The sequence below is a fragment of the Pongo pygmaeus genome, chromosome 17 (assembly GCF_028885625.2).
Source record: "Pongo pygmaeus isolate AG05252 chromosome 17, NHGRI_mPonPyg2-v2.0_pri, whole genome shotgun sequence".
NCBI classification, from domain to species: Eukaryota; Metazoa; Chordata; class Mammalia; order Primates; family Hominidae; genus Pongo; species Pongo pygmaeus.
Window position 1 is genome coordinate 91,724,362 of NC_072390.2, and position 14,185 is coordinate 91,738,546.

Consider the following 14,185-nt stretch of genomic DNA (forward strand, 5'->3'; position numbering starts at 1 on the left):
AGAGTGGACTTTCACCTCCCCTTATTCTGTGCATTCAGCACAGTGTATGGAGAAAAAGGCTAAGCTGGGAATCAGGACGCCTGGATTTGAGCTCTGCACCATTCCTGTGCCCTTGGGTCAGTTATTAAATCTTTCTGCATTTCAGTACCTGTAAAATGTCAGGAATCACTCAAAAATCATCTCTAAGTTTCCTGCAGTTATAACACATATAGGATTCTCTATATTAACCTCCTAAAACAAGTCCAAATACAAATAATGTAAATTTACAAAGAAATGTAAACAATCATGAAAGCAAATGCTTTCCTTCACGGTCATTACACCGAGTCAATGTAACACTCCTAACGCTATAAAACCATACTCTAAAATGGCGGCCGCCCTAACCCTGCTTGGGCCAAGAAGGTGCAGTTTCATCACCTACCACCTTGTAGGAATCTAAATGGAGTTTTCGTGGGTCCAAAACGTCTAAAATGCTTTCCAAAATGGTCTACTATTCCCCTGGACAGGATTTAAGGATTGCCCAAAACACACACTCTCGACGGCCCCCTTAATGTTCACAGCTAAGCAAAAAACCTGGTTTGTAAATCATCTCCCACACACATATAAAATCCCAAATTCTAACTGTAATAACTTTCTTTTTTAATCAATATCTACACTTTAAAATATGTAAATATTAGGAAAATCAACCTTACTTTCTCAAGTTCAAATTCTTAGCAGCCCATAATCTTTCATCAACCTAGAAAATAACTGATAAGCCAATCTTCCTGTAAAACCATTAACAGATTCTGCTTTTCTGTCACCAGGGTAATTTACTGAGGCTAATTTTAATCCTACCACTAAACCACTAATCCCATGACTCTACAGAATTGTCCCCAAGTTTATGTTGCTACGGCAAGCACTTTGACATTAGGAATTCACTTATTTATTAACACTAAGTGTTTTATTTTTTAAGTTGGTTTTAGGAATGAGATCATCTTGCTTGCCTCTCATTTTAAAAAGTAAAAAGCCATTTTTGAAAAAAAGGAAGCCACTTACGCACCTGGGGTTGCACTGCACTCAACACAATAACGTTAATTTAAATTATGCTTGGTGTTACTCAAAGGAACAAATTATCATCATTATGCTAATGGTCATGCTAAAGACATCAGAAGCTTTGAAGTGATTAATCTAAATCTGGTGGGAATATGATTATCAATGTGAACGATGGTATTTTCTCAAACTGGCATAAAAATATTCTGTCTGTGTCACTGATAATGTCAATATAAATGATGCATCACCAAAGGCAACGTGCACTCACACGCTCTTTGCTCACGTTCTCGAAGCAAAGCCCCAGCCCACCTTTCAGTCCACGTATGCCTTGCTTTGGGGACACACATGTGGATGAGTAGAAATTTGTTTACTTCTTTCGTAAAACAGAGAAAACAGGATGATTAAAGCTAACAAGACTGAGACAACAAGAGAGGTGTCTGGAGACACATTTGCTGTGGTGTCAACTCGACAGCCATACAGAATGTTAAAAATGGAGGTGGAATCTTCTGTGGCGTTCCCTATTAATAAATTCCTGCAACATGGCATAAGAGCCACCCTGTGAATTCAACACAGGTCTACCCAAAACCCCAAACCAGCATGTGTAAACAAAACACAGCCTAAGTGAAAACATCTCAGTTCTGCCTGTAGATAATTCCAGGGCCGCACCACAGAAGCTCAGGGGAACTATTAAATAGGATTGTCCATTTGCTCATTAATTCATTTCTTTAAAAAAAAAAAAAAAGATGGGGACAAAAGCTAAGTATTTACGACAAAAATAATAATAATAATAACAAACATACTTTTTTGCTCTAGGTTAAAATCACCAGAATAATCAGGAACTAAACAATGAATCTTCTCTTTCTGACCTGCCCAACTCTTAGCCTTATTTGTGACCAGCAGAAGTCTTAACTACTCATATTCAAGTCTGTGTTTTCCTGAATTAACAGTCACTCAGCATTGAATGGCAAACTATTTCTCACAAAAATTGTATCGGGGAAAAAAAGTGAAACTTGTTCACTACACCCTTAAGTATCAACTGAGAAAGAATCTGCTAAAGCCACAAACGACCTCTCTGTACAACTTTCAATGCATCATTTACTGTACTAAATTTCAAAGAACATTCTCGAATGCTAAAATAAATCAATGCCCAAACACAGCGTCTTGTCAGCTCATGCAATATAGGTTAAATAGTACCATATGGCAAAGACAGACACATGTTGCCCTTTTCTGAAACAAAGAAAAAAATTCCTAAACAAATGTCCTTTACTTTCACATGGGAAGAGTGGGGGATTAGAGAGTTCTTCAAGTGTTAATAGCACTGAAAAATTTTTAATTCTTAGCCATTAACAAGAAATTATAGTTTTAATAGAGAACCTTGATTTGTAAGCCTGTCTTTAACTGTGTCCTGAAAACTAACACCACATCTTCCTCTACGCACACCATCTCCTAAAAAAGCAAGAAAATAACAGGACAGCTGAATCCTGGAGGCTGAGCCGGCACCAGCAACTCCCCAGGGCGGCGAGAGACATTGTCTACCTGGTTTTGAAGGAAAAAAAAAAAAAAAAAACACCAGATTCCCTCTGCCTTGAAAATAAAACACCAAGATTTCATCCTATTTTCACCACTCAGTTGAGGAACTGTCTGGATTTCACAATTACATACGATATATCTCTCTTCTTGGCCCAGTAAATTCTGAGATTCTATAGACTTTATTTACTTTCTGACCAAGGTTGCGGGGGAAGGTACAGAAACAGGAATACAAAGTCAATCTACCAGAATTAACATAGAGTTAAAATACAGTATACGGTAAGATGCATCTAAACCTACTATAGTTGTCTTTTAAATAATTTTTCCTACTCTCCTGCTTGTGTTTTAGTCATTACTTAACATATATTTACATGTTTGCTTTCTAAAAATAGTTGCATTTCTAATTACTCCTGCTTTGTAATTTTCAGTACCATTTGAATTAAAGATTAAATGCCAGATATTTTTTGGAAATGACTTTTAAGGCATGTTGAGAGGCACAAATTACACTTCTTTACAATTCGAATGTATACCACTGGAAAACATCTCAGGCTAGACGTAAACACGATGATGGCGCTAGCTTTGGAAAGAGAAGCTTCAGCTGTTCAAGTCACGTGTGGCCAGATGCAGAGCATAAGGAATGCAAAACAGACAGTTGCAACTGCTGGTTTTTACCAGTCCATCTAAAATACACTTCATACACTGTAGTGGATACCAGAAATTTCAAATACAAACGATGCATTTATAGCCCCTATAAATATATCCTTCCTTATAGCTATTTAAGTCATTCCCCTAAAATATTCTTCAGTTAGAAAAATTAATTTTAAAATAAAGATACTTTTTAAAGAACAGGAAACCTTCTAAAGTCATAGTAAAAGTTGTTCTTTCTTCCTCCTCTTCCCATAAGGTTAATTTTATTAATTATTCATAAATGTAAACATTTGACATGATTCTTTTCTTAAAATAGGTTTGTGCCTTTTCCAAATTCCTGAAAATCGAACGATTTTGATAGTTCTCATCCAATGGTGGGTGGGAGGGTGGTCTTAACTGAGGGCAGAGGTCATTCCTCTATCAAAGAGAATGTCCTACCCCACTCCCAAACTCACTGGTTCCTGGGACCAGAGAGAACTGAGGCCAGCGCTTGAATTGGAAAAATGCCGTGTCCTCTACGGTCCCTAGATCCATTCCCGTAATAGGCTGCTGCCATTACACTTTCGGCCAGTCAGGTGGAAGGACTGAGGATGAGAGCCCCCAGGAGGGGAGGGAGAAGAAGAGAACAGCTACACTGTCAGCTCATGCCACCAGTTAGCGACCAGCCCAAAGGGAACCTAACCAAACAGTCGAACAACCAAATAATCACTGCTGCACAAACAGAGGCTTGTCCACAGCCCCCACCTCCATCTGCCTCCGAGAACCTCCACATCCCTCGGTGCCTCTCATACACAAGGAGATGTATTCCAACCATCACCCACTCAGACCCCACAACGGATGCACAGCCTGACACTACAATTCACTTGAAAAATGCAAATCTAAATGAGATGCAGTTCCCAACAACAGAGTAGGGGCCGCTTCCAAGGCCCTGTGAGCTAAATGCAGTAATAAAATTAGTCCTTCACGTTTAGCCATTAACAATGCTGGAAGTGAAGCTCCAAGGTGCCAATTCACAGGCAGCCAGGAAAGGCCTTTTTGCGGGATGCTAGTTAGGCAATAAATGCAAATTCAGGGAAGCAAGGATGTGCAAAGGAAGTCACAGCGGCACACGTCCAGCTCCCTGAGCAGTGAACAAACCCACGGGTACTCCTTGGACTACGTTCAGTAAGATAGGCAACTCAACTTTTCCTACAGCTTCTAGAACTTTTGAGGGGGAGGGGGAGGGACAGCAAAGAGATGCATTTTTGAAAGAACTAATTGAGTGTGTCAGAATAGCTTTATCCAAGCACTAAAATGTATAAACATTTACAGCATTAAAGATGTCTGCTTTTGAAGAAGAAATGTGACTTCCAAGTTCAAACATTTATAATGCAGATACCTAATCAAATAAATTTAACCTTCTTCCATTACAGTTCTATTACTAATAATCAAATCCATGTCTATCACTGAGAAAGTTACACATCTCCAGTTAAATTTGGCCAGCTGAAAACCAAAGAGAAAGCTGATACGTGTTTCCTGCACATTTAATAGCAATGCTTTCTTCAGTTGGAAATCTAGTAATAAGCAAAATACCACTTTTAATTAGGTAATTAACACAAGTCCTTTTCTCCTAAATCGAAATAGAGTACAAAACAAAATAATGCATGTCTTCAACATTTAAACAAGCATATTATACAGGAAAGTGCACACGTTTGGACAAGCTCCCTGCTGCAGAATGCAGTCAGCTTATATTTCAGTCTCCATCTCTACAGCATTAAGGTATAATGCAGCTGAAACTCTAAACACAGTCTCCAGTCAGACTTACAACCACTCCCACCAAATTCTTTTAAAAGATTCCTTCTCTTAAATTATAAGACCAATACGTATTCTGGAAAATGAATTTTAAAAAATCCACAACAACCCAATACACTGAGTACTGGTTTTTCAAGAATAATCCATGACTAAACTCTACGTAAATTGCTAGGTCACATTATCATTTTTCCCCATTTGGTAAGACTGAAAACCATCTGTTGGAGTATACCTCATTTCAAAGTATTCTTAAAGTCTCCTTTCCTTTTTCACATACGTTGCTAAACTTAATCACATCAAATGCTTCACTTATAAAACTCAAATATCTCCTTGTAGGGGGAAGTTAGGTAAATGGAATTAAAAGTTTCATTTATGAAAGTGGAGACAAAGTGCTTTTCACATTGTGACCTGTTTTCAAAGACCTCTCTCATTCCCTTCAGTCAATTTTGGTCTCTGGGACAACATCTTACCAAAAAAAAAAAAAAAAAAAGTTAGAAATGTAGGACTTCAGGGTTCCAGGAAAAATAAAATCCCTAAATTAGTAGATCTGAAGGTTGTTTACAAATAACAATGGGAAAACATTGGTGAGGTAAACTATTCTCAGGATGTTAACAATTCATAGCAGACGCATTTCTCAAAGTTAAAGTTCTTGATATAGTGTATTTCAGGATATTAAGCCATTTGGAAAGATTATTCTAATAAAAGCTTTCAGAAGTAAAAATAAGCAGAACTCCCATCTCTCTCTGCATTATTGAAAGCTGTACCTACTAAACCTGCTATTTTGGTGTTGTGTTTCATTCTAGAGAGGCATCCCCATTCCTCTTGGTGAGTTTTATTACAGATCCACCGGGATTATTATTTTTTTAGAAGGTTAATGCGCTCTGGTAGTTCAGTATATTCAAATTAGCAAATGTAAGAAAACAAAGCCCTACCAATGAATTAAGAAAAACATTAGACATGCTTGTACCTTAACACACCGAAATTCAAATTCAATTACCAAAATACTTGTGGGTCTTACACAGAGTTCAATTCATCCCAGAGCCCATTCAAGATGGCCATGGGGGTCACTCCTGTGAAACTAAAGATGTCCTCCTACAAGTAACCTAACTCTCAAACCCCTGACACACCACGGCAGGCTCCTCCGCAACTTCACTCTCCAATTTTACTAAGAGGGGGCGAGGGGTTCTCAGACCCATGCACAACAGTGGTATGTAGCATAGTTAATTCTGGCTGGTCTGTGTAAATATAAATAACAGTTACTTGACAACATAAAGAATGCAAGTGAAAATGAAGCTGGAACAAACAAATGATAAAATGAGCTCTTTTTATTTTACATGGCAGTAGCCAGTTTCTATCAAATAACATGCATGCGTGGCTCTTTTAAGTAACACATCCCTAAACCGAAATACTTCAATCATATTAATAGGGTGGTTTTTAAAATAAGCTGAAAAAGCTCCTTTTGGGAGGCTAGCCACCGTTGCATCTACTCGAGTCATTATCTTTAACAGTATTTACTCCATAGCCCCATGGTGAACGTACATCACTCAGCTTTTAAATCACCTTCAATCAAGATTCGAGACTGCATGGCAGGCTGAGGGAGGCAATGCCTTTCTGCTGTATGTGTAAGGAAGATCCCCACTAAAGTTCCTTTTGTGACTTGCTGGTTAAGTCAGCACGACGAGTGGACCGGAGGGTCCGAGGGCTTCGTCCTTTGTTACGCAAAGGACACCCCTGGAAGGCCAGCCCAACGCCCACGGGCACATCTGGGCTTTCCCAGGCAGTCCACAGAGCCATCCCCGGCCTCTTTACCGTCGAGACACTGTGAGGACACACACGCAGGACACAAAACCCCCACGTAGCAGCCCCTCGCGAGGCGCCCCGAGCCCGGCTGCCCACCGCCAACTCCCACCCCAAATCCGCTCGCGGGCGCAAGACCGGTTCAGGTGTGAACACTTATGTAATCGTCCTCGGGGCCACGCCTTTCCCACCGCCCCACCTCCGCCAGAACAAAGTGAAGTTTAAAATAGAAACCAATTACCTGGCCTCCGCCGCGCCTCGGCCCCCGGAGCCCGGTCCACGCCGCCGCGCGGACCCCCGCCTGGCCCGGCCCGGAGCCCCGCGCAGACCCCAGTTCCGGACCCGCCCCCCTCCCCGGCCCCGGCCCTCCACACCCCCATCCGCTCGCTCCCCCCACCCCGCGGCCTGCCCTTCCCCCCGCAGCCCCCTCTCTCCACCTCCGGGCCTCGCTCCCGCCCCCGCCGGCTCCCCCCGCCCGCCCCGCTCGCCCCCGCCCCCCGGCCCGCACAGACCCCCGCCTTTGTTATGGTGCGAAGTTGGGCTGTGGGTCCGTCTCTTTCACTTCTTGGGTTACAGTGCAAGCGTGTGACGTCCGCTCCACATGACGGGGGCGGGGGGCGGGCGCCGGGGGGCGGGGGCGGCGGGCCAGGCCCTCCCCGTGCTTCTCCGCCCCTTCCCGCCCCGCCCACGGCCCTCCTCCTGGCAGCCCAGCAACAAGCGGCCACCGCCCCCACGCCGGGGCGGGCAGGTGAGTACCCCCGCCCCGACCCGCCCCCAGCCCACAGGGCCGCCCTGCGCTCTCGCCCCCGGCCCCTGGCCGCGCGTGCCCCAGGTCCCCCAGTAGCGCCCCAGCGCCGCTGCTGCTCAGACACACCGAAATAGGAATGATTTAATCCAACGACACCTCCCAGGGCTGCCCAGTCCCGGTTCCGCCAGCTCCTGAGATTGGGGAGGGGCAGAATCGGGTGGAACTCGGGCTGGGGGGCGGAAATGGCCCGAGTGGGAGGGAAGGCGCGGGGTCGGACGCTACCTTGTAACCCAGTTAGGTTCCTGCAGAAAGGGAGGACGAAGGTCGCCCACGGACCCTCGGGTGACCTCGGTGCGGCCTGGTGGCCGGGCACACCCGCGCATGGACGAGGTCCTTCCCAGGGGTCTCCCTGCAGGGGTCTCCGGGGAGGAAGTGGGCACGTGGGTCCTTAACCTCTCCATTGCATCATCCCCATCCCGGTGGGTACAGAAGCGCAGCAACCCCGCGGTGCTCCCGGAAGACACCGCGTCTCCAACATTTACACGGAGATGCTGCTCGGCTCAGGTCGGGTCCGTACGCTTCCCGAGGTGCGTACTACGCGAGCCACACACATCACTACCGATATTCCTGGGAAAGTCGGTGCCACAGTAAGTCAGCTGCAAGCGTAGGGTGGCCGGTGACGCGCTGTGCCCGTGAATACGCCCATTGTGCGGGGCAGACGCAGCCAGGGCGCAGCGTTCAGGAGGCGGGTGGGCAGCCGAACTTTCACTGGCCACGAGCGCTTCACCTTCTAGAATTTGCCAGGGACTAAGCAGCAACTCACAGTGAGAAAATAAAATGTGAAGTTGGAAGACACATACTGCCCTTCACTTTTTTACGAGTTCACATCAGTTTCCGCAATCCGCGTTCTCAGTTCGCTTTGCCCGGGCGAGTGGGCTCCATCATCACCTGGACCAAAAACGCACCAGGGCGCGCCTGCCCAGGCACCAAGGCCGAAGAAACCGCACGTTTCGAGTCCCCAGTTGCTGAGAAACAATCACAGCCCTCCTCTTTTCTTCCCCTTCTGCAGGTTCCGACCTGAATCTGAAAGTGCTTCTAAATCCCATGCTTCACAGAACGTTCGGAGGGGGAGGCGCTCCGTGGGGGCTGCTGCGTGCCCATGTAGCCGAACTGACTCGAATACAAGCGTGTCCACGTCTACATTACACATCTGTGTAAATGCAGAAGCCTGCGGATGCGCGGGGCTGGCCAGACTTCAGTGTGCAGACACATGGGCTCATGCACGCGCGCGCGCGCTCGCTCACACACACTCACACCCCAAATTACCTCCGGGATGGAGAAAGCCGCTGCGGATTGGCCAGCAGAGCCGTCACTCACGCCCAGGGGGCAGGGAGACTTCGCAAAGCTGTTTCCTTTTTTTTTTTCCTCCTCTCCTCCCTACCGTTTCATTTAATGGTAAAACAACAGCAGAGCTCTGAAAGTTAGCCATCTGCGCAGAGTTTGCCTTCTTTAAGTAGGGAGGCGTCAGACGATATCCATTTAAATATATTTTGTACTTCCACAAAGGATGGAAAGAGAAATTAACCAAGGGAGTGGAGGCGGAAAGGGAGCTCCGAGTAAGAAGGAGGGGTCATTCCGCGGTTCGGGGGGGGGGGGGCGGGGGCCGACGCAGGGGAAAGAGTTGCTCTCTACATCGAAAAGAGACTTTGACCTTCCATTGATCTCGAAATTAAAAAACGTTTCTTCACAGAGCAGAGTGTAACAAACGCTCGTTCCTAATTTATGAACTCGCCGTTTTGATTTTATTATTTAAGCATGCGCCAGCAATCGTGTTTCCTTAAGAAAGAACTGACCTATTTTTGGCTGGAGATAAACGATCATGTTAACAGATGTTAATCTTGTAATCTGTTTTTCCTGTAAGCACTTCACCTAGCCGGGTTTCAGACCTTAAAAATAACATCTTTTCCAAAAAGACCTGACGTCACAATTCACTCCCTGAAAAATCACACTCCCCCTCCAGTTTCTTCCCCTGCAATGATTTCAAAGACATTAAATCTTTTCCACTTTATAAATGCTGATCTGTTCTGCCTCTACTCCCACAGGCTCTTATTTGCATTTCAAATTCCACAGGTTACACCAGTCGCCTTTTCAAAAAAATGTAAACCAACAATGCAGCAGCAAATGGCTTTTTGTGCATCTGGATTAAATAAAGCACAGAATGAATATATTTAAAAAGAGGGCTGCGCAAGTTGATCTTTGCACACCCGGAGACCCAGTGACTCTTTATCAGCGGAATGAGTAAGACACACACACAGCCCCCAGAGCTCCCGGTCTGCTGCGGGAAGCTTATTAACGCTGATAATAGATGGGGCTGACTTACAGACCCACATTTTTCGGGTAAAAGGCTGGTTCCCTCTGGTCCCTAATTGCGGGGGTCCGCTGGCTTTCCTCACCGCACACATAAACTGCTGCTTTTAAATACCCCACTCGGCTGCCATTTAACAAACTTATTCATACAAAGTTTCGTTAAAACTTGAGGCGGTTTAATCTAAATACTGATCGTAACTATTCAGTCTGTTAGTTCTCCCTGGAAATGGCAGCGGAGGCGCCTCCCCCCACCTCCCGCCCAACCACACACACCCCACCGCATTCTTCCTTCACACACCCGGGTTCATCTCGCCACCGAGGCCTCCCCCACCCGCACCCGGCGGGGCGCAGCTCCGAGGAGTCCCTGCCCACCCCTCTCCGAGTCGGTGCCAGACCCTCGCCCCCACCCCCACCCCCGCCCGAACTTCCCTTCCAGGACCTCTCACTTCTTTAACGTTAGGGTCACTTAGAAGCTCCCAGCAGACTGGCAAGTAGCCGGGGAGGGGGCCGTAAAAAACAAGGCCACCCCCCCTCCACGCAAACACGTCCCCTAGGCAGCAGCGCGCGGTGCCCACAGGCATCGATCCCATCCGCCAAACCCTTAATAATTGAAGTGGCTCCTCGGGCCCGCAGCCCCATCACCCACCTTCATTAGCCGGAGCGTTTTACTTTAAAGTAAGGCAATTTGCTCTTTGTCTCCTAATGGATGGAGAGCGCATCCGAGCTCCCCTCCTCCCGCGTCGCCTTTGACGAAGTGTACAAAGCCAGAGGCTCTTCCGCGCTCCCACCCCGGCCCCCACCCCGCCCCTCCACTGCGGTAAAAACCACCTCCCGGGCGCTCGCCCCGCCGCCCGAAGTTGCATCTTCCCCTATCCTGGAAAGGCAGAGCAGAGCAACTACCCACCGGGAAAGCCAAGTAGCCCTCCCCGCGCCCGGGGGGACCCTCCCCGGCGCACCCCCCTCCCCAGCGCCTCCCCCCCACCCCCAGCGGCGCACACCAGAGTCCGGGGCACGTCGGGGCTCCGGGCCCCGCGCCCACAGCCTGCCCGCGGCCCCTGCGGCGCAGCCCTCCCGGCGCCCGCGGCCCCTACCTTGGCGGGGAGGCGGCGGGCCTGGGGAGGAGGACGCGCACGCCCCGCGCATCTGAAGGTGAAGCCGAGCGCCCGCGGCGCGGAGCCGAGCGCTGCACTAGACCGACCGCGCCAGCTGCGCCCGGGCGCGGGGGACGCGCGAGGGCGCGCCGGGCCCGCCACGCGCCCGGCCCCCTCCTCGCGCCGCCCGCGCGCGCCCCGGACGCGTCCGCCCCGTGGGGGCCCCGGCGCCGGCCGGGCTCGGGGGGCTGCGCGGCACGGGGAGGGGGCCAGGCGCCCACGGCCCGGCGCAGGCCGGAGGCTTCCCCCAGCCCGGGAATGGTCTGCCCTGTAGGAAACGCACACTCCACTATTGTCTCATCAGCACAAAGTTCTGCCACACTGCGGGGACAGTCTGGAGGCTTGCAGTGACTCAGACACAGCCAATTTCTCCCCTAATAGCACTGAATCACGATTCCAGCGGCCAGTGGTCGCCCCTCGTCAAGGTCTAAGGCTGCGGCAGCCCCGGCTCCCGGAGGCCGTTTCCGCGCGCACACGCGCATCCATACGTACAGACGTGCTCGGGATGCGGGTCCCGCCGGCGGGCACCTGGGCACTGCGCCCCATCTGGACTGAAATGGGGACACCCCTTCGGGGGTCCCAGGTGCGTGTGCATTACACACGGCGTAGCGTGTGCGTGTCACTCAACTTCCTGGTAAATGCCTCTAGGGGTGTTCAGATGCAGGATCAATACATTAAGTCCTGAATCAAGGGTCACAGAGGTCCCGCTGGAAAGACTTCAAACAGCGGCTCTGCCACATGGCCATTTAAAAATGAAGGGGTTGTTTACTGGTAGCCTTGAAAGTTCAACTCTTATTTTTCTGTTCTTAAAACTTCATTTCTTCACCTCACCTACTCCCCACGAGCAGTAGTTAGTTGTAATAAGTTGAGTCTGGGACTAGAAATCCTAATTTGACTCCAAAATGCTCTCCTGTTACAGGGCAGGGATGGCCGGGGTGGGGGAGGGGAGGGAGGGCGCGCGGGGGCGGGGGAGGGGAGGGGAGGGGCGGGGCGGGTCGGAGCTAGAGAGGGCGAGCGCCCCTTCACCGCCGGTGACGTAGACCCGGGGAGCTGCGGCCTGCGGAGGGGTAACACTATCTTCTCCCACCAGGCTCCTGGCCATATTGTTCTCCTTCTCCTCGTGATAACTCCGCAGTGGAGGTGGATTCCGTCCAAAACGCCCCAACGTGGCTCCGCGTAGCAGTCAGCGCTGCAATCCTGGCGGTTACCTCAGCGGCGGCGTCTCCCTCTGCGCCTCACACTCGCAGCCCGCGGCCCTCCCCAACTTAGGGCGTAATTTACAAAAGAAACTACTCCAGACGCGCTGCAAAGGGAGGCGCTTGTGCCCGAAAGCTGGAGATCAGACGCGGGGCCATTCTGCATGTGTGATGTTTCTGGGTGGGGGGGTGGGGGTGGGGAGTGTGGGTCGGAGTCGGGGTCGGGGGGCGGGGGGGAGTCAGGCAGAAAGACCGGGAGAACCTCTGCTATGAAGGATCCGCGAGTCCTAAAATGTAAGCTCCGTGTGACTAACGATCTGCACTGATTTGGAGAGCAGGCATGTTAAAGGTCACGGACAATTGTTGCTGGCTTCAGCATGAATGCCGAAGTGGGATGTATTCTTCAGCAATCACATTTAAGTCTGATTCACCGAAAAGTATTGACGTGCTCACCATTCATTTCAGTACACTGTGAAAATGCACAAAGAAAGTATCCCCAAATTCAGTTAATTACAAAGCTGTAAATGGCTCGTATACACATATTATTACATACATGTAGGTAACAACAAAGATTAAAATTTGAAGACTTGACACGTTAATAGCTTTTTGGTAGGATTTTGGAATGAATATGAGTCAGTCCTGTAAACCTACATTCATCTGCATTCTTGGGTCTATTTAAAACTACAATCTTGCACTAACAATTTCCACGTGTTGAAAATGGACAAGGCAGATCATTGAATGGTGATCAAGACTTCCAAACCCCTCCACTTAAAACTGTTCGTGACTTGCTTCCTTTTTCTAGCCGGTTTAGGGCCCTGTCTTAAGTCTCACCCACATGTGATTTCACTCAGGGCATTGTCTGTCTGCAATAATATTGTGCTTTTAAACCATTTCCTTTCTTACACATTTATCTACAGTGCATGCGAAATCTGAGAGCGTAATTTGATGGATGGGCAAGAGTTAAGTCCTGGTGTCTGGTGTGGCCGACCTAGAAAATGGCAGCTGGAGGGCCAGCATCATTTTGTTACTGACAATTGAAACGTGTTCACATTGATTGTACACAAGTGACTGGTGGTTGTTCATTTGTCAATGCACTATTCTTAGCTCACTCCACACACACAAAAAAAGGTATAAAAATCAAATGTTTAATATTAAGTTTCCATACTATTCCTGTAACCATATTTAGCATTGCCAACATTTCAACTGTTTTAATAGCTTCAAACACTTAAAGTAACCATTAGGGATTAAGGACACTGCCCCTGGAATGGCCCAGGAAAGCTTCTGCTATTTTGAAAGGCTTAAGTAAATTATAGTATTTGGATGGGGCAAAGTCAGCAGTATTAATGGTTGAATATTAATGGTTGATTTTGGCTACTTGTTTTCTTTTAGTGATGTGATATTTTACACATGTATGGGGTACGTGTATTTGTTACAAGCGTAGAATGTGTAATGATCAAGTTGGGGCGCTTAGGGTACTCATCACCTGGAGTATTTATTGTTTCTATGCGTTGGGAACATTTCAAGTTCTGTCTTCTATCTATTTCAAAATACACAATCCATTGTTATTAACTGTAGTCACTGTAGGCTGCTATCAAATATTAGAACTACTCCTTCTATCTAACTGTATGTTTGTACCCATTCATTAACCTCTTCGTTTCCCCCTCCCACCCTCTACTTATAATTTTATAACAGATAATAATTTTGGTTAATGAAATAAATGGGGGAAAGAAAGCATTTTCCCTTGCTATTGTCTAATGAATTATTCGTTCAGCCTTTGGGACTCCACTCCTTTCAACCTGTGATGAAATGCTGTTCAATGGTTATGGAGGGATTGAGGACGTTTAGAAACGTTCTCGAGGACTTCCATTAAAAAAATAGCTCAGAGTATAAACCAAAAAGAACTCCGCCCCCCGCAAAAAAAAAAAAAAAAAAAAAAA

General features: G+C 47.7%; 2 protein-coding genes and 1 pseudogene across 16 annotated transcripts in view; 2 read left to right on the plus strand and 1 right to left on the minus strand.

Moving 5' to 3' along the window:
* ZNF516 (zinc finger protein 516) overlaps positions 1 to 11,167 on the minus strand; it is a 152,207-nt gene extending 141,040 nt beyond the window's left edge. For 5 of the 15 annotated variants that reach the window (XR_010124205.1, XM_063653840.1, XM_054460589.2 and 2 more), the window contains exon 1: positions 7,299 to 7,387. The gene's annotated coding sequence lies outside the window, so the exon portion shown is untranslated. Of the gene's footprint in view, positions 1 to 7,027; positions 7,142 to 7,298; positions 7,393 to 7,816; positions 8,813 to 10,547; positions 10,662 to 10,992 lie in introns of those variants that run through there. The other 10 variants (XM_063653839.1, XM_054460584.2, XM_063653837.1 and 7 more) reach the window with 9 other exon arrangements.
* On the plus strand, positions 7,312 to 9,284 carry LOC129018751 (RNA-binding protein MEX3A-like). The gene is made up of 2 exons (XM_054460591.2): positions 7,312 to 7,534; positions 8,604 to 9,284. Exons 1-2 carry the CDS (start codon positions 7,312 to 7,314, stop codon positions 8,750 to 8,752), a joined length of 372 nt encoding a protein of 123 aa, XP_054316566.2. The 3' UTR covers positions 8,753 to 9,284.
* LOC129018750 (putative uncharacterized protein ZNF516-DT) lies at positions 11,134 to 13,966 on the plus strand (annotated as a pseudogene).
* The last annotated feature ends 219 nt before the right edge of the window (positions 13,967 to 14,185 follow it).

Coding starts and splice junctions, on each gene's coding strand:
- LOC129018751 (XM_054460591.2), top strand. CDS start 7,312: ATGGTGCGAAGTTGGGCTGTGGGTCCGTCTCTTTCACTTCTTGGGTTA. Junction 7,535..8,603: donor CCCCACGCCGGGGCGGGCAG/GTGAGTACCCCC, acceptor CCCCTTCTGCAG/GTTCCGACCTGAATCTGAAA.